The 19,386-nt window shown below is 39.5% G+C and overlaps 1 protein-coding gene and 1 long non-coding RNA gene across 2 annotated transcripts in view; one reads left to right on the plus strand and one right to left on the minus strand.

Annotated features, from left to right (window-relative positions):
* The window catches only part of PITPNC1 (phosphatidylinositol transfer protein cytoplasmic 1), a 77,534-nt gene that overhangs the window by 32,102 nt on the left and 26,046 nt on the right, over positions 1 to 19,386 (plus strand). The window contains exons 2-4 of the mRNA XM_061455289.1: positions 6,436 to 6,584; positions 10,216 to 10,304; positions 10,664 to 10,671. Coding sequence (XP_061311273.1) covers positions 6,436 to 6,584; positions 10,216 to 10,304; positions 10,664 to 10,671 — 246 coding nt within the window. The remainder of the gene's footprint in view (positions 1 to 6,435; positions 6,585 to 10,215; positions 10,305 to 10,663; positions 10,672 to 19,386) is intronic.
* The window catches only part of LOC133270268 (uncharacterized), a 47,532-nt gene continuing 28,659 nt past the window's right edge, over positions 514 to 19,386 (minus strand). Inside the window, exon 4 of the long non-coding RNA XR_009743715.1 lies at positions 514 to 627. This is a non-coding gene — a long non-coding RNA (uncharacterized LOC133270268). The remainder of the gene's footprint in view (positions 628 to 19,386) is intronic.

Genomic DNA, 19,386 nt, shown 5'->3' on the forward strand with positions numbered 1-19,386 from the left:
AGGAACAACCATTTTAACATAACAGTTCATAAATCTACTTTGCATTTCAGATGTTTCTACATGGCAAAGAGCACGCAGTGCAGAGGTGCCTGGTTTGCTCTAAGCAGCTTGGAAACTAGAAGTCAAACAATGTGTTAGTGTAGACTGCACGCTGCTAGTCAGGCAGGCTAAAGGAGGTTTAATAGCAGTTCAGTGGTAGTTGGGTATCTCCACAAGGCACTACACTGGAGCAGAACATCCCTTCTGCATCCTCTGTTTATATTCATGCTTTCCTTGCAGATTTTCCCATCACTCAAACCCAGCAGTACTCTTTCACATGACCCTAGCCCACATTGTAGTTATTTTACCAGGAAAATCACTGTTTTAGAAATATAAACTGCTGCCTTCCCACTGGTGAATTGTGCTACATAAGCTTGAATTTACAGTGAGTTTATTTTCCTCCTGCACATGGTTATCCAGGCAAAGAGAATGATCATTTGAATAGCAGAAAGGTTTCTAACTCTGCAATGATTACAAGTCTGACTAATTTCCCTCCATAGCCATGTCCTACAGTAGAACCTTGAGGTGGTGGTTAATAGGAGACACTTCTATTGCTTACAAAGTAATAGTTCTGAAAGCCAAGTCCATCTGAAACAAAAGCGAAAGACAAAAACCTGATTCAATACAAATCCACCAATACATGAAACATCAGCTGCCACCCCATTGTACACTCCTGGATGCTAGTTAAAACCAACCTAGGAATGTTAATAACAAGGAAAACTGATCACCTTGTCAGAACCTGGAGCTTGTCATGGAAAAGATATTATTGCATTACTCGTAATAGCTGTGAGTCATCCTTTGCCCAAGTGAGGGGATCAGAGGCACAATCCTGGTGCTCTACCAGCCATGCTGCGAGTGCCCAAAGGTGAGGGGTCTGCCTCAACCTCCTGATGAACATGAGGATGTGTGAGGCTTCCCCATTTCAGAATAACAATAATAGGATGAAGGATTTATAGTCAGTGAGTGCGATAAGAAAAACCACTTCTGTATAATTACTGTTTAGAACTTCAAAAACATTACCGGTGTGTCTTGTGGTAAAAGCACTGAACTGGAATCACTAGATTGAGGCTAAATTCCCTATTCTGTCACAAACACGTTTTTTAAGGTTGAGGTATTGATTTCTGTTTTGATTAATCAAATATAAAGTAAGATTAATGCTTTCTTTGCCTGTCTTCAATATCTAACTGTAAACTTCTATTTATGGCAATGTGGGGTTTAGGTCTTCCTTAAGACCTTAAAATAATGCTCTCTAACAGAGTCCTCCAAAGACCATGACTTGAAAACAAATCAGAAGCGTATCAGTCAGTTTGAAGATTGTTTCTATTAATGAGACAGCATTCCCTAAATCGGAATTCCTTAATCAAATTGCTACTGTGTTGCCGTAATCAATGTCCTTGGATTCAGTGTAGCTAGACAGATGCAACTGATGATGAAGTCGATTCATTAGATTTTCTTGCTAGAAGTAAATCTTTACTAAATGGAGGTCAGTGACAGAGCACCTATTGCCATCAGCAGAGACAGGATTTTGCTCTTTATATCTTCCTCTGTGAAGGAGCACATTTGTGCATAAGCACAGATCTGTTTCACTTTAGCTGGTGATGGTTTTCTTCTTTTTTCCTGTTTTACCTTTGCAGTTTTCTGAGGTCAGGACTAGAAGCCACTGACATGTTTAAGCATGAATCACTGTGTGAGATTTATTTTCCATTGTCAAAATGCAGTGTGCTGAACAGTCATTACCTTGAATAGGTATAAACCACATCTGGCATCTTCTGGACTCCAGCTTCTAACTGCAGGGAGGGATCTCACTACTGACTTAGGAGAGTAAATTGCAGAAATTGAAATGGCAGCACCATCCCTGATGGTTTAGTTTAGTTATAGAAAAGTAAATGTAGATGAAAAGGTGCAACAGTTCTTTTGAATGTGAGAATTGACATATAAGATGAAGCCAACAAGAAATCTGTTACATTTTCTGTGAGCATTCAGGTAAGAACATCAAGGAATGGTATAAAAATTTCAGGTCATGAATAGCTTTGGAGTAATTTCTCCTTTGAGAGAACGTTACTGTTACATTCCACATAAAGTTGCAAAGGTTGTACTCCAAGACTAGCATTAGATTAAAAACTCAGCAATAATCAGTCAGGCTGAAAAATATTCAGACATGTCTCTACAAAGATTTCTTGTGCAGCTTCTGCTGAAGATTATGGGAGTTCTACAAATAAAGGGTGTGCAGGGTGGACTCCCTGTTATTTTCTTTTCAGTTTTTTCCCCTCCTATGTCAAGAACACTAAAAAAGTGCCTCTGGTCTCATTTATAATTTTAAACAAAATCAGGTTGTCCATCATTATGCTGTTGCAAACATAAACCTCGGGGTTTGTATGAATAAACCCCCACTAGGCAAACACCATCTGCCTGTTGAAGGAAGAGAGAAGTCAGCACTGAGACAATGTCTACTCATTAGGAGTTGAGAAGCATCAAGTCTGCTAGGTAGCAATGTCTTCAGAACTCCACATGCAGTGCAGTTGTCTATTGAAGTGCTTCCTTTGATATTAAGGTCATTTCCCCATACTAAATTGAAGTGGTTTTAAACAAAGAGCTTTTCTCCAGAGCCAAATTCAGATCAGGTGCCACTGCATGAAATTTTACTGATTTCCTTGAAACAGTATCTTACAGCTAAGAACGCAGGAATTCAGATTGTAATAGAGCAACATAAGTAAAAGTGGCATGTCAGCTCATCCTTACAGGAATAACGAGTAGTGTTTACTGCTGTAAAGTGTTATTTTTCCACACTATTGATAGGAACTTAGAAAAATCTGTGACTTTCTTCCCCAGGCATTTAAATTTCAGGAATTTCTGAAAGATAGATTAAAATTTCATGAAGCAGATAAAACCAAATGACCAGCACCCAAGAGAGCTGAGTTAGCTGCTTTAAAGGACATGTAAAAGTATGTCTCTTTTGCAAAAAGAACTGCTTGCAAGCAGACAGTGCAGTCATTTCACTGGTTATGAAAGGTGGGTATTTCCACTTGACTGGTGTTGGATTTGTCATTGGAAAGTCATTGCCTAGGGAGGGGTGGGCAGCAGTAGATTCCTACAGAAGAGCTGTCCAGCGCTAGTGGTGGTACCTTCTGTTTTCCCCAGCATCTTCCAAGTGAGAAGCACCACGCTGAGCTGCCTTGGGTACCTCTGTCAGATCTTAGGTATAATTGAGGTGTGTATGATTTTGAGTCACATCACAAAAGTAGAACCTTTCTTTAAGCACTGGTTGTGCAACATCTGTAAAGCAATTTCTATTTGACAGCACTGATCATCATCTGAGGAGTGCGGTGGGTGTGCAGCTACCCACTCTTAACCAGGTGCTCAGGTGGATTTACAGCCTTTGTGATTTTATGGTAGTGTGCGTCCGTGAAAGAACAACAATCTGTGTTAGCAAAACATGATGTTGTTATAGGTGGATATCTCTGATTCATAGTGCTGGAGCAAATGAATGCTTTAGTAAAGCCCCATTATTAGGTGTCAGCGTGACCGTACACTCATCTTGAGTCTTCTGAGCCAGCATTTCCAGCAGAAACTAAGATGTCTGTATTTGGCCATTAAAACTGAGAGCAAAATTGCAAAGGACTACACAGAAGTAAGAAATCAAAGCATGCAGTGATATGTGCAGTTATGATTTCCAGAGATGTCCATGGCAACTAGAAGTCATAACTTCATGGCACAGCAAAAATCTCAATAGGTATCTCAAAAGAAATACTGGCTTTATGGCAAATTGTAGTTCCTCTCCCCTCTCCTCACCTACTTTTTTCATATTCCACAGGCTATAAATTACTGATCTCTTTCTTTCCATTAGCAGATAAGCACCTTATCACCTTTCCTCTTTTCTAACATCCTTATCACTCCACAGGCAGTATCTTTACTGTCAGGTCTAACTGATACATATCTAATTAAAGGCAAAGCATGTTTTCTCAGCTTGCATTCAGCTTTGAAGTACGTTGCTTTGATTTCAGACCTGAAGAACAGCTTTATGGGCCTGAAAGTTATCCTTTTCTCAACTGTACTAGTTGATCAAATAAAATACGTTACCTTTTGTCCACAAACTTTGCCTGTGTACCAATGCATTCATTTATTGTTAGGCAAAAAGAGACGATGAATTCTCATGGAACTAGTTAAAAGGTGTGTGTGAGGACTTGTGCTCTTCAGAGCCTCAAAGTCTAAGACAAAATACTCAAATATGATGAGATGGAGAAGTAAAGGATTCAGTAGAGACTAAGGTAGATAACTGGATTAGCAAGAAAAAGAGTTTTAGGATTTATCACTTAACTGAGGGCATTTTGTGTGAAAGAGGTACCAGGGATGAGAAAGCTGAATATGTAGACAGGAGATTGTGCCAGCAGCAAATTGTTTAAATAGCATTATTCCACTTACCATTTTACTGAATATCTTAGGAACGTTTCTGGTAGTGAAAGAGTAGATTCTCCAAAGTTACATGGGATATAAAGAGAAAGAATGATCATTCTAATTAAAAAAAAAAAAAATCAATTCTCTCTCATGAGAAGAAAGCAGAGGAAGAAACACTCTGAGCATAAGTAACACTGAAATTTCCAGGCACTTCCAATGTGCGTAGATGTAGAGATTTACTGGTCTTTTGCAAATGTTACAGGGGTCACACAATTAATTGGCCTGACCCAAATGACATTTGACAGCTTTAGGACAACTGTATCTTTCCTCATTTTCCCCTCTAGTCCTCTTTTTCACTAGTTCAAACAAGTTTTCAGAGTGGGTTTTGTTCTTCACTGTGAGGAGATGTTGGAGGAAAAATAATGCAAAGAAACCCGCTGAAATTACCTTATTAGATAAGAGGAAAAGAAAATAGATCCAAGCTACATCACCCTTCCCCTAGAGCAACCTTTTGCCCTTAAAGAACCTTTATATAAACTTGAGGCATTCTTAGTACTTTGGAATTGTCAGCTGAAAGAGACTTTTTTGATGCAAATCATTTGCTTCTCTGTCCCAGTGTGTGGCTGGTGAGGAAGGAGGTGTCCATTCAGTGCTAGGAGAAGGGAAATCCCTGTCCAGGTAGAATGGTCCTTGTTGTGGCCTGCCTGCAGCAGGGGAATGAAATGGGAGTTATGTGGAATTCCAGAACTTCGGTAGGGAGCCCATCCTTATCATTTTGTTTAGTCAAACTGCCTTGTTGGCAGTTGTTAATAAGGTCTGTATGGTTTGGGGGTCTTTTCCCAGCTAATTGCTCTTTTGATTTGAGCTTTTTGGGCTTTTTAAAGTACGTGATAGGATTGCTGTTTACAACATGGAATAACCACAAGAATCTCCTCATTTTCTGAGGTCAGACTGTTACTATGCTTTTGTTTGCTTATGCTGAGCTAGTACTTGGCAGCTTGAGCAGTAGCTCAGCCATTTTCTAGATTAACAGGTTGCTCTTTGTATTTGATGTGATTGATGTGATTGAAGTGATCAGCATACATATACAATACATATACGCGGAAATAAATTACTCTGGGAGAGAGAAAGATCCAAATGGAGAGATTAGATAGGTCCAAGGGCAGTTGTAAGAACTGTGGTACATTCAAGAATGTAGAAGGGACTTAAGCACTAAATATCTGACAAGAACATGTATGGGAAAGGTACAGTTTTACTCTGAAATCTTTGCTAATAAAGGTTCAAGGATGTACTTTTTGTATATTTCTCTGAAGCCCAAAGCCCTGCTGTAGATGCAGATATACTGAGAGAAAAATCAATAGCCCATATAAGTTTATTTTCTTAGGATAGCAGCATTCGGTCAACTCTCGTAGGGTTTGGCTTCCTGAGTAACTGGAGAGTCTATAGAAAAAGGATCATTTAAGTGCTTAAATTAATCTTAATAATATTGCCAAATCACTCATCTCCAACTTCTTTTTCTAACAGCCTGGAGTCTATGTGGTTTTTTTTCTAGCACTCCTGTTTCTGTGAACTAGCAGTAGTTATCACATATCTTTTTACAGGGCTTCATTATTTAGCATCCTGTTGGCATGACAGGAGAATCCCGTGTCCCACAGACCTATTAGAGTTTACCCACTGGTTAAAATCCGCTGACATGTCGGCACGTGGAAGCAGCAGATGAATTTATTCTTAACTTATATACTTACAAATGCAGTCTAAAATAAAGGACTGTCCTGACTCTTTACGTCTGTATATACATGGGGTTTGTTATTTTTTCCAAGTGACACCTTGAACTTAATAAGCCAATGGGGGGACTCCTATATAGGTCTAAATGGAGCTGCAAAATACTGGATTTTGCCCTTGAGCTTTTATTTGCACATACCGCTGTGTCATTGTATGACATTGGCTTTTGAATACACGTCTATTACATAAAGCCAATACATTGTTCTTGTTTTTGATTTACAGTACAGAATTGGCCAGCTGTACATGATAAGCAAGCATAGCCATGAGCAGAGCGACCGAGGTGAAGGTGTGGAAGTGGTGCACAATGAACCCTATGAAGATCCAAACCATGGCAATGGTCAGCTAACAGAAAAACGTGTCTATCTCAACAGGCAAGTGCAATAAAGCTGTTTCTCTTGGCATGAGCTGTAATAAAAATTAGCAAGGGATACCCCTTCCAGGCAACAGCCTTCCTGTTTCTTTTACACTTAACTGTCTGTCATTTTGTTTCCCAAAACTGGGGGAAAAAACCTGAAACCAAAACCAATGAACACCCTACCCCTCAAAAAAACCGCAACGAAACCCAGCCATTAAAATGGTTTAAGGGTTTCTATCCTTACAGTAATGTCACAAAGTCAGTATCCCATTTTTTTGGTGACAAGAGATTTGCCTCAGCAGAGTTATTTGAGCTCATGAATGACCATTAGGCCGGTACGATGACAGTCTTCTGTGCCAAAATAATAGGGTTGAAGACATGATGGAAGAAAGCACTTTTGTTTCCCCAGAGTTCCATCATTTCTTAAAATGAAATGTGTCTCTTCCTATGGTGAAATTATACTGCTGAGTTATACTGCTGAGGATCAATGCCACACTCACAGGCCAGAGATTTTTTATTTTCACATATATATGAAAATATATATATATATTTGTGTCCTATGAAATATATTGCTCAATCTGTTCCTGGTTGTGCTACTGCTGATCAAATTGAATATCTCTGCTTTTCTGAAGTTCTTCTTTCCCTCTGGGCCTGTTTTGTTTTATTAAACTTATGCTCAGCAGCATTTCATAGTGAGCAGGGAAACACTACAGCTATTGCTTCTGTATTATAAGTTACTTCTCCACTGCAAACCTGACATATCTAACAGGCTAGACTGAATCACCAGTAATGTTGTATGCACACACACATGTCCAGTAATGAGCATCTTGCCAACATTTAATCTGTTCTCTCACAGGCTAGATAAAGGACTTGGGAAAAATCAATCAATGTGTTCGTGTTGTAGAGCTCACAGAAATTGTAGGAGTTTTTGGATGTTTCTGGATATTTCTTTCTTTCATGTTAGAGAGCAGGGTTTAAGCACTGAAGAGCATGGTCAGAATTACACTTTGAGGTAATTCACAATAACTGGAGGACTGTGTCCTAGAAGGCATGTACAGGACGTGCTGAGGAAGCCTGAAGTTTCTGGCAGGCAGTGGAACAAAGGATCTCTTACCCAAAGACAGGTACCAACACTGACACCGATCTGTGTGGCTACAACAGCTTAGGAAGTTTACCTAAAACTGTGGTGGATGTTTGAAGTCAGGCTCCCTGGGTTTCATGATGATTATGAATACTCCTTGACACCACCAGATATTGCAGTACTGTTAAAGCTTTGTAGGAAGGATCAGCAGGTTTCCAGGCAACTATGGATTTTGCTGGGAAACCAGGATCTCTCTGGAAGACTTCACTCAAGAAGACATGCTGCCATACAAGATGTGCTGAAAACTTCTCTGCCTGTCTTCCTTGAGCAACAGGACTCCCTAGAGCAGCACTGTTCTCTCCCTTATTCTTCTTCTTCCAGGGGCCACTGCTGTAATAAACTTGCTAGCATTGCGTCGCTTTATTTTGCTCTGAATTGATCTATCCTGGAGAAATTTGAGTTTATATATTTCAGTGATGGTTTTTGGAAGAATTTGTGCATGATTTTAACTTATCTTTTCTTGCCTGCTAATGCTTCAATTTTTGCAGAGGGGCTTCTTGTTCAGCACTTCCTCTCTATATGCTGAAAGACTGAATTTCATCTGGGAAGGAGGATATAATAATAATAATAAAAGATAATGTGATCCACAGATACTGGTGCTGCTAAAATAGAAGTATTATGTTTTCTTTCTCTGAGTGAGCTCTTGGAACAATTTGTGTGTATCTTGTGGCTGTGACTTCCTGGCAACTCTGAGTATAACGTGTGTTTTGCTCATAAAATTATTTGTTTTGGAGATGTGCTGTACCGGTGAAGATAGGTAGACAGGCAAATACAGTAAAAACAATAACCAAAGAAAGTGCCAAATGAGCAGCTGTATGTTAACAAAGACATTGCCAGTGAAATTTTCTAGTGTCAGTGTGAGCTGGAGTTATATTTAGAATTGTTTACTGCCTCTTCTCTCTGCTGGAGCATTGTTTTCAGAAGCTGAAAGTCTGCATCCTCTGGTATTTATTACTGAGGCATCAGAGTGAAGTGTAGCAGGGGCAAGGGAGGCAGCAGAGTCAGAAAGAGACACTTGACAGGCTGACAACCTAAATAAAAGAAGTGATACAGTGAAGTCTATTATGCAGTATGTAAAATGCTGCTTGGGAGACTCTACACAAGAAAGGCTTATATAAAGGAAAGAATCTGGTTTTGAGCAGTGTCGTCAAAGAGCAAAAGTCAATGCACTTGACTTTGAATCTTTAGATAATGTACTAACGTCTGCATTTTGCCTCTGGAATAAATGAAATATTTATGTGTAGCTAAATCATGGTTAAATAAACCTCAACGATCCAAACTCTATTTTCTGAGAAATTTGCTAATAGGGAAAGTTAACGTACTTCCTGTGCACAGTTATCTGAACAACTGTTTCAAACATTGATGCTTGAAAATCGCAGTGTGGAGGCATTTACTTTAGTTCAGTGAAGATTCAGTCTTAGGCTGACACATCACCAGACTAACAGGGGTTTAATCTGAAATACAGTGATAATTGTGGTCTCCAAAGCTCTGCCTTCCTCTGGGGGACTGCTTCTGCGTCTCTTTTCCTGGCAGCTTCAGTGATTATAATTGGTGTCATTAGGAAGTGTTGAAAGATGAATTATCATGAACTTGCCTTCTTAAAACATGTGTATGTTCATCATTTCTTTTGTACTCTGTGACCAGAGTTCTGGAAATGAGAGATCAGATATCTATGGTAAAGCAAATGCTCCTCCTCTTCCATGTTATTATTTAATTCTCTTTAATGATCTCTGCATGTGCTGTATCAATGTCTTTCATTTCTTATTCTACTGTTGTTGTACCACAGCACTGGCAAGTTCTCCTGTCAGATTGAGCTCTGAGCTATGAAATCAGTTCCATTAATTCTCTTCACTTTTGTGATTTGCTTTTCCCATCAGCAAAATGGGACTAAACCTACTAGCCTCAAAGGGGGGTGGGGGGTTGAGTGACTTCTTAATTTTGATGCAAAAGCTTCCTACTCAGAGTTGGTGTTGGTAATGTGGGAAGAACTGCATGCTAGGTGAGATGAACGTAAGGGTTTGTGTGCCGGCAGAGAATATGGAGGAAGAAGAAAGAGTCTCGAAGAAGAAATAATGGAATCGGGATTGAAGTGGATTACAATCCCATGTTTACTCATGACCTCTTGTTAGAGAGTGCCTCCCTGTGGTTAGGGATGCTGTGACGCAGTTACACCTTGTATGGGCAAACCTGCTGAGTTCATCCATGACCAAAGGGCTGAAGCCACAGATTCTTGGCATCTGCACATGTAAAGTTTAATGTGATCAGAGATTATTGCTCTGGCACCGTGTCACTCACTTTGAGAGGGGAACAGACTGAGTTTCATATGTGCATGTGGGGAAAGCTGACACAGAATGCACAGTCATGAGATGAAAATCCTGAGAAGTCTCAGTATTGCTGTGTCCTGTGAAACACCTCTCCAACATGAGCATATTTGCACCTATCTGCTTTGCTGCAGGACTCATAACTCATCACATTCTCTAATTTTCTGTTTTCTTTCTATTTTCAGCAAACTGCCTAGCTGGGCTAGAGCCGTTGTTCCCAAAATATTTTATGTTACAGAGAAAGCTTGGAATTATTATCCTTATACAATCACAGGTAAGGACTAAAGAAGTGATTACTGACTTGTGCTTTAGCTCATCTGCAGAAGCTCCAAGTTCCATATTGAGCCACAGGTATTAAGTTTCTTTAATAATTCCTGTTGAAGTGTGTATAATTTTTCCATTTTATATTGACTGATACCCGGAAATAAAGATCATAGAATATGGGTAGATAAAAACTGGAGTGTTGTATCTGTGCCGTTTCTTCCTGGAAAAGAAAACCCCAGAGGCTTTTTTAATATTAATGTCTGTTGACTGTAGGGATCATGTATCATTGTTTATATCATAGTTTTCATATTTCTTTTTTTTCTTCCCCCTCATCATGCTTTTATTTACAACTGGACAATTGGGAACCAGAATACACAGTAAGTTCTTCTTCCTCTTTTTGTTCTAAAAATAGAGTGAAATGTAAGAGTAGAATCCAAGCCGATCCCATCTTATTGTAAGGAATGCATAATGCAACTTCATTTTAGCTATTTGCTTAAGAAATTTAAGGTTCAATTTGAAGTGTTGCTGTAGGATTATTTACCTTTAGGGGTTTCATCACTTTAATTTGAGATATTTTTAGTGACTGTCTGTACTAAAGAGAAGCTTCTATAAAACAGGGCAAGGCTTTTAAGGTTCCAGTTATTACGTGGAGGCATAAGAACAGATTTTATTTTATTTATTGTTTCATTAACTTATAAAATGCTCATCTCTGGTATAGTATCTGGGAAACTGTACAATCTGTAGACAAAATTAAACATAATCTGGGCACAATGCCCAGAAGAATCAGCTATTCCCTCTAGCAGAGCTAAAGCAAAATATAGCAATTAAATCATGAGAAAAATTGTTTTAAATGTGCTGGCCTCAATAATACACAGTAGGTTTGCAGCAACTTTTGGAAGACGAGGAAGTTCCAGGTAAAGAGACCTGTCAGAAACTCCTGCCTTGGTTCTTAACTCTGCAATGCTCAAACTGTTGTGGAGCACGCACGGGGAAAAAGGTTTTAATGTGATGAATGAGAAAAAAATAGAGATTTAAATGCTCAGAACTGAAAGCTGGAGGCTTTTCAATGTGCACTGTAGATACTGATTACATATTCTGCTTTGTTTAAATTTCATTTGATTGTCAAAGGAAACCCAACTGTCCCATAATGGGCAGTAGTAATGAGGGGACAGATTCTCTGTCAGAAGATATCTTCAGTAGGGCCTATCAGAGTTTACATTCATTAAGGGTTTACCCTTTGATAGCAGGTTTAATCTTAGGCTGGGAAGATGACACGTGCTCTGTTGGGTCGATGGCTTTTACTTCTGCTCTGTTGCATAATTTTTCTTTAACTGAAAGTCAGAATTTTGATGTGATTTTTTTTCTTCAACTGGAAGAGACAAGTCAGAATGATTAACGGGGTGGCAGCAGACAGACAGAAATGTCTGGATTTGACATGCAATACATTATCAAAAGCAAACAGCAGTGCTGCACTGATAGGATTTGAATCAGGAGGTGATCTTTATTTAATCTGAGGAAACAACACCTGGAACACGATTTGGTGAAGGCCTGTGCAAGGGGTACGGCTACAGAGATTGCAGGGGTGAAGAGACTTGTAAAGAAAAAATGGGTCTACAGATGTAGAAGGTAGGCAAAACAGTCACTGACAGTATAACTGCCTGTGGGAGCTGGGGACTAATTACTCACCATGGTGCAAGGAAACACAACTAGAAACACTGGGTTGAGATTAGGGAAACTACTTCAGACAGAAAGCTAAAATGTATTTTAATGGAGCTGATAGACTATGAAATTATGTTAAAGGGAAATAGAGAAAGTGCCTTTGCCTCAAACTGTTTAATCTAGGACAGAAATGTTAAAGACACCACTGGGAATAAATCCTGTCCTTATCCTTATCTGGAATATTTCGCTAAATTTTGATCTTCTGTATTCATTAGAGAATTCTGGGAGAAAGAGTAAACCCACAGGCATTGCCCAAAATACGTAAGGTAGCTTGGAAACCCTCTTCTTAAAGACAGTAAAATCCCTTCAAAGGGTCTGTGAGACATTCTAAGCATTAAATTGAGCCTGATTTCAAGGAAAACTCATTCTAAAGGGAGGCCAATAATTGGATAAATAAAGCATAATCTTATCAAGTACATACTGCTATGTAGTATGTTCATGCTTTAGTTAACCTCCTGAATTCCACTCTAAGCAAAGAGCAAGGACTTAAAGGCTCAGTAGTGTTGTTTCAGTGTCTGTTGGTGAACAACAGGCTGAATCTTACTTATAGTCTTCAGGTTTTTCAGTTATAAAATATGAAGGCTTTTGGGAAATTGCATTCGAGCACATCCACTAACATGGAGAGATTCAATGCAGAATAATAATATCATCACTCTGGTTTTCCTGTGAAATATTATGTATTTCATAAATATGATCTTCTTAAGGACATGAAGTTAGGACATCTTTGAAGAAAAAAGGCTCAGCAGGCATAGAAAATAATTTCCTGAATATTGCTCCGTGCAATGGTTGTATAAAAAGCCAAGAGTGACTAGCTGCATGAAAACAGGGATGGAAATTAGATTGTCCTGAGGTTAGTACTGGGTCCAGTTATGATGGTATCTGCTTTAAGGAATGGTAGTTGATACACAGCAAACAGCAGGTCAACTACCAACTCTCAGCAACCATATTAATTTATAAAGCAAATAACACACTTAAGATAATGAGTTTAAGAGAACTATTGCACAAATGACGCTTTTGTGGTAATAATGTGAAATACTGTAATGTCAGGAGAGCATTTTCAAGTGTACGCTACAGTGGTTGTGGAGGAGGGCCTCATTAAAACGGCAGTACAAAAGACTTCCTGTCAGGAGGAAGAGACGTGGGTGATGTCTTCCTGCTGACATTGAAAGGGAGGAGGAAGTAGAAAAAAATACTTCCAAAGTTGATGCCAAAGGAAGTAATCCACATCCGGGGGTATTATTTAAAGAACAGGGTACTTCTATCAAGTTCCAACCCTTGGTTTAAGGGCTGGGGCATTACTGAAGAACTGTGTGTGAGCAAGTCTCTTAACAAGAGTTGCTTTGGTTTTGATCTTGTAATCAGAAACCTGACAAGATATCATGCTAAAATAATTGCTTCTTTTTATTTATCAGTTCATTTAATATAGTGATTAGATTGATGTTAAGCTCTTAAATTTGGGATACTGTATCTGAGATACAGCTGAAAGTCAGTCTATATAGACCTAATTCTTAGGGATTCTGCTCTGTGAGTGATTACAGGACGTGGGTGCTGGTGAGTGACTCCTGTCAAGCTACACATGCAATTGGGAAATGGGTGTTGCTAGCTACTAGCTTTTAGTTGCTAGCTACTAGCTTTTGGAAAGCATTCCTCTGCTAGTCACAGGCTGAAGCCTTTCTCACTTGGAGGATGGAGGAAAGCAGCTCTCAACAGCCCTTATGTGCCCACTTATCACTGCATTTGCAAATACATCTTCTTAGTGTATAATATTTATGCTATTCTTAGCTAATGTGGACAAGAATGAGTGAACTTTCAGGAGGCTTTCTTGTTTTTCTTTCTTTGTCCAGCTGGATTAGGAATAATTAACTAGAAAGCAAACCTGTTGTATTGCAAACCAAACAGAAAAAGGATTGCATAGAACTTTCTTTACCTGTCTCAGGTTATTGTTAGACAATAAGCATCCCAGAGCAAATATCTATTTGACCTCTTCAAGTGACAGCTAAAATTCTGGGCAAAAAGAGAGGAGCCTCAAGCAAGCAAATAATCAGATCACAAATGTATGGGGACAAAACTATGGTACAAAAAAAACATGATCCAAGTACACCGAAGATGAGCCTAACGAAGTTCAGCTATTGAATTGGAGTACAGAGAGGTTAGGAGAAATCTAAAGAGAATGGAAACAAACTCTACTGAGTTTGAAGGTGCAGTTGAGGTGTTTACCAGGGATAATTTCAGATTGTTTTGCTGTCGGATCCAAACAGCTTCAGTGTTGTAACAGTATTTCAATTCTGGGGTTGAAATTTAAAAGCTGGATAATGTTTTGTTATGGATCATTTATGGCCAATTGTTAGTTCCACAATTATAAGTATATAAAGCAAAATAAACACCAGAACTGATGTGTTTTACTCTCTGCAAGAAGGAAAAGCATTCTTTCAACCTGCTGATGTCTCCAATTAACTTAGGAATAGGACATAAATTCAGAATATTTATGAAAAACAGTTATGGAACACAAAGCAGGAGATAATGATTCCTTTAATGATGTCTCCCAGTGACAGTAATTCTTCTACAGCAAATGACTGAGGCAAATAAAATGATTTCATCTGGTATGTGTCAAGGCCCCAAAGTGATAGTTGGTAAATGTTGGTTACTGACCTGCTGGTTCCTGATTACTTTTGAGAACAAGCATGTTTTATACTTCACTTCGTTGCCAGTTTATCCATGAACTAAATTATCTGGAAGGAATGTTTTTGTAATTGTTATTTTCATGATGAGACGACTTGAGAAGGACAAAAACTTGTTTCAGATAAACACTGTGAGGAATCTGTAGAGCTTTTTCCTGTGTTCTCTTTATCTGATTATCAGCGCTTCAAATCTGGATGTGACCTATCAGTCTTCAGTGCACAAGCTTTTCTTCAGCTTGAGTATGTGAAGAGTCTGCATCAAAAATGCAATGGAATCTGTATTGCAGGATTAGAGTCTAATGCACAGTTACTACCACTTCCACCTCTTTCACTCCCCAGTGTGGAAAGTGGGCTAACTGGGGACATTGCTGTAGTAGAACACACGTTTTGCTCTCTTAGAGATCCTAGCAAAAGGAAAGACCTCTGTAGTATTTATAAGAAACAAATAATGTATTTTTAGAAATGTGTGTTCTCATTTAATCACTTCATCCCATTGAAACAGCAAATCAAACTGCTTGGGAAAACTCCCTTTTTCCACCACTGGCTTACTATAAAACAATCCAAACCCCTCTCTGATTCATGGGACTGTCATTTCCACTTGTGCACGCTGCTTCTTGCTTCCCTTCCCTTCTTCCTCAAGAAACAGTTACCGTTCCCATGAAAGTAAGAGACCCTAAGGGAAGGGAAAACCAGGGATAAGTGCTGAGTTTCACTGTGGTTGGAGGCAAGTTGATAGTTGACTGTTTCATCTTATTGTATGTAACATAAACAAATAGTGTTTTCCTTTCTGAGCTTGTTTGTGAGAGTTTAACTCCCTTGCTTATTTTCAAGCCCCCTTTTTACATTGTTCTGACTCTTTCCACCCAAGAGCACTTTTTCTGCTCTTTACCACCTTCCTGTGCTTATATTGCTTTCCAAATTCTCCTCCCTCACGTTGAGTCACACCTTCCAAATGCTGCCATTGCCCTACCCAGCCCTTTCCGTCTATTCTCTTCCGACTTTGTCATCCTGATGGATGCTAGCTTGGGTAGTAAGTAACCCGCATCACACAGCAGCTCTGAGCTCTGTGCAGTGCTGCCCTGAGTATTCTGAAGACAGTTAATAACATGATGACCAGTTTCCAAAACATTTTGAATATTCAGTTAAAGAAACTGTCTGTATTCTTTCTGCAAACAGCTGAAGGAAATATTGTAGTTTGGAATATGCTGTAGAGCCATCACTCTTCACGTATCTTCTTGCATGTAGACTGTAGAGACGATGTCTTGTTTATCCATAACCAGGTGTGGTTTTGATTCTTTCTCTTTCATCCAGCTCTCTGTTCTGTCCTCGCCATCATCCACTGGCATTGCCTATCTGCCATGTTACACCCTCCTTCCACTCCATCTATCCTTGTTTATAAATGCCCTCTGTTGCTTTGGGGCTGCTGTGCATGTGTCTGCCTGTTTTCCCCCTGTGCCCCTTGCTGTGCCAGGCATTCCTCCTGCCTCAGTAAGTCTGGGGACCTTCCATCCAGGTCTGAATCACAGACTGGGGTGCCTGTTAAGGAGAAGCAGGTACTCCATTTGTCTTTCCCAGGTTTTTTATCTTCAATGAAGAATTGCTGTTTTGTCCCACTGGCTACCCAAACAGTGCCCCAAAATTCTGAGTTCAAAGGATGTGGTATCTGTAAGTTACCTTATTAAAAAACTCTAGTTTTGCTTGGCCAGACTCAGCCCATTGTAGCAGTTACTGTGTTCTTTACCTCTAGGCTCCATGGTGATTGCTCTATAAAGGCTCTGATTCCACATGTGTTGACAAAATAATGTATATGTGATCATATTAAATAAGAAATCATCAATCTGCAAAGTGGCAGGAGATGAGAGCACAGTTACATGAAATGTCTGCCTCTCCTGGCATTTATGTTAAGATTTAGAGGGATATGCTTCTGCTGCTTAAAGAAAAAGTGGGATTAATTTTTACTGTACAGAAATAACTCCCAAGGATTGTGGATTAATATTCAGAGAGATTGTGGATTAATATTCAGAGAAGGGCAATGATGAGGTCTCTGGCAGTTCTTTGAACACTGCAGAAAGAAGCCCAATGGAAAATGAAGGCAGCTGAAGCTGTACTGAGGAAATAGCAGGTTATGGAGGGTGAAGAAACCTGCCTCAGTTACCCTTTATCCAACTTACTTACTGGCAACTATAATAATTCCTGCAGCCACCTCAGGTGTAGCTGCTATGCAAAGGCTATTTTACAGTCCTTTCCATAAAGCAGTTTTAAACACTGTATGTGTTTGACTGTCTCTTTAAGACTTTGCAAGTGTTTTGGCATACTTAGGTTCTTCTAAGTGTTGCTTATTGCTATGGCAACACTAATCAATCATCATGCTAAAAATAGGCCTTTCATTTTTCAAGAGGTTATCTGTAGTGAATTGAAAATGCAAGTGCAGTCTGTGTTTTCCGTATGCTGCTTTCATTTCACTTTATTTTGATCTGGAAATACCCTTGTGGTAATTACTATTACAGACTCCAGTTATCTCACTGGTTACTCTCCTGAGCCTTAAACCTCTTCCAAAAGGGATGCCAAATATAGAAAGTTTAAGAAAGCAAACAAACAAAAACCCCAGGATAGTCTCTTACTTGCTTTTGAGTGTCACCGGCATACTGGATTATAACAGATTTTTAGGGAGTTTATAATACATCTAAAAATCCTGGCAGTGGCAATATAAAAGACTCCTCCTTTTAGAGCTTCTCACAAAGGAATGTGTTTTACTGAAGGCACGAGGACTCTGAAGATTTTGCCCTGTAATGTAGAATTTAAACCTAATTTCACATTCAAGTTTCAGTTTGCCACTGTTTTCTCCAAGAGGAACCTTTTGGGCTGTAGAGACACTGAAATGGGAAATTGGAAATGGTGCCCAGTGCATGTGCTCAGCGCATCGATCACCGCCAGGCTTGGGCTGGAAGAATGCACACCCCAGGAGGCAGAGCAGAAAGGGAGTGGTGCTCTGGGAGGAAAGGTTTATTACCTGCCATTCACTCTCAAGTTTGACTCTGGCTCTTGCATAAGACTTCTAATCCCCAGCTAAGTAAATACACAGGCACTTAAGGAGGGGGGGAAAAACCCGACAACTTTTTGCATGATGAATAATCAAGTCTTTTGAATGATGCATAAACAGTTTTCTGGTGCTGCCAGAGCCCTCTGCCAATTAGTCAGAGTGCAGCTGATGAATCATGAGACACATTCTGTGAAATGTTCAGAAATCTGGACCCGGCTCCATGTTCCTGAAAGCCAGTGAGACCCCCCACAGCTGCTGGAGCAGTGGTTGCCAGTCAGTCGAGTTTCTGAGAGAGATACTTGCAATGGAATACTTTTTGGTGGATTTTAGTTTGGGTAAATTCATGTTTCCATTTAGAATCTCAAATTAGATGGTTATGGTCCTGGCCTTCATACTGAATACACAGAGAAGTTGGCTTTTGACAGCTATGTGCAGAAAATTACTCTCTGCTCTCTAATGAGGTGGCTTGAAGTACATGGCACTTACAATTCTTCTATAATACTCTGAAGATCCTTGGTCTTTTCTTAACGTTTCTTTTCTCTTAAATACAAGGTTAGAAGATCTCTTTTTTAATTAGAGTGTAGTTTCTGGGTCACAGGAAACAACAACCAGATTCAAGCAGGGGCTTGATGAACTGCTACAGGCAGCCTAATGCAGTTTGAGTTCAATCGATGAAATGGCTGCATTTCAAAGTATCACGATCTTGACTCATTGCTGGTAAATTCTAGACTGTGACTGAAAATAGTAGAGATTTTTTAATAGCAAGGTGAAAAGGAAATCTGGCATTCGGCTTTATTCCGAATTTCCTCTGAAACTGCAGCCATGCTTTAAATACACAAGTTTTTCTTATTTCCGTTCTTATCCTCCACTGTACCTAGAACTGGAACCTACAAGCAAATATTTTGATCAAGAAAAATTGTTTTAAGTGTTGAAAAATGTGCTCCTGCTGCATCCCTGTGTCTCCTGGGTCATTCCCCATTTTTTTGTAACCACATTTAGAACTTTTCTTACTTTAGGAACATTTGATCATAGAATTCTTTAATCCATCTCTTCTTCCAGCTAGTATCAAGATAGTTCAGAGATGTTCATTCCACCTTTTGGTTCATTTTTGAGACCCAAATTAGAGCCTTATGACAAACCTTGGTGCTGGTTTTCTTTATTCTTTTCCCCCAACTTCTTTCCCTGTAGTGCCTGTTGTGTGCCAAGGCTTTTGTTTGCAGATGCCTGTGATGTCTGCCAGAATAGGAGCAACATGCTGAGGGTACACAATGAAACCTGAACTGAGAGAATATCTGAATGGGGTTTTGGTGTTACAAGATCCCCAGTTCTGACAGATCGCTTATAAATATTGTATATTATCAGCTGGCACTGTCTGATATACATGCATAGGAAATGTTTAACTGCCCACAACAGACAGGTCATAGGTACAGATCTATCACTGAACTTGCCCCATCCTGCACTCCACGTAACTGCTGATATTTTACTGTATTTTTCCTCTCACATAGTCTCTCAGTGAACAAGTTCCATAGCTGAGAGCTTGTCACAGCTGAGGTTGGACTGAAACTCGTAAATGTGCTACTCCACAGACGTCTAAGAAAAGGCAAAACCTTTGTAAGATCTGAAGAGAAGCCTGTGGGGTCTGGGCATCTGCAGCA

Source organism: Pezoporus flaviventris, unplaced genomic scaffold (genome assembly GCF_033815535.1).
Source record: "Pezoporus flaviventris isolate CSIRO_AGI_PZ_B2104156 unplaced genomic scaffold, CSIRO_AGI_Pfla_v1 ptg000020l, whole genome shotgun sequence".
Classification (NCBI taxonomy): Eukaryota; Metazoa; Chordata; class Aves; order Psittaciformes; family Psittacidae; genus Pezoporus; species Pezoporus flaviventris.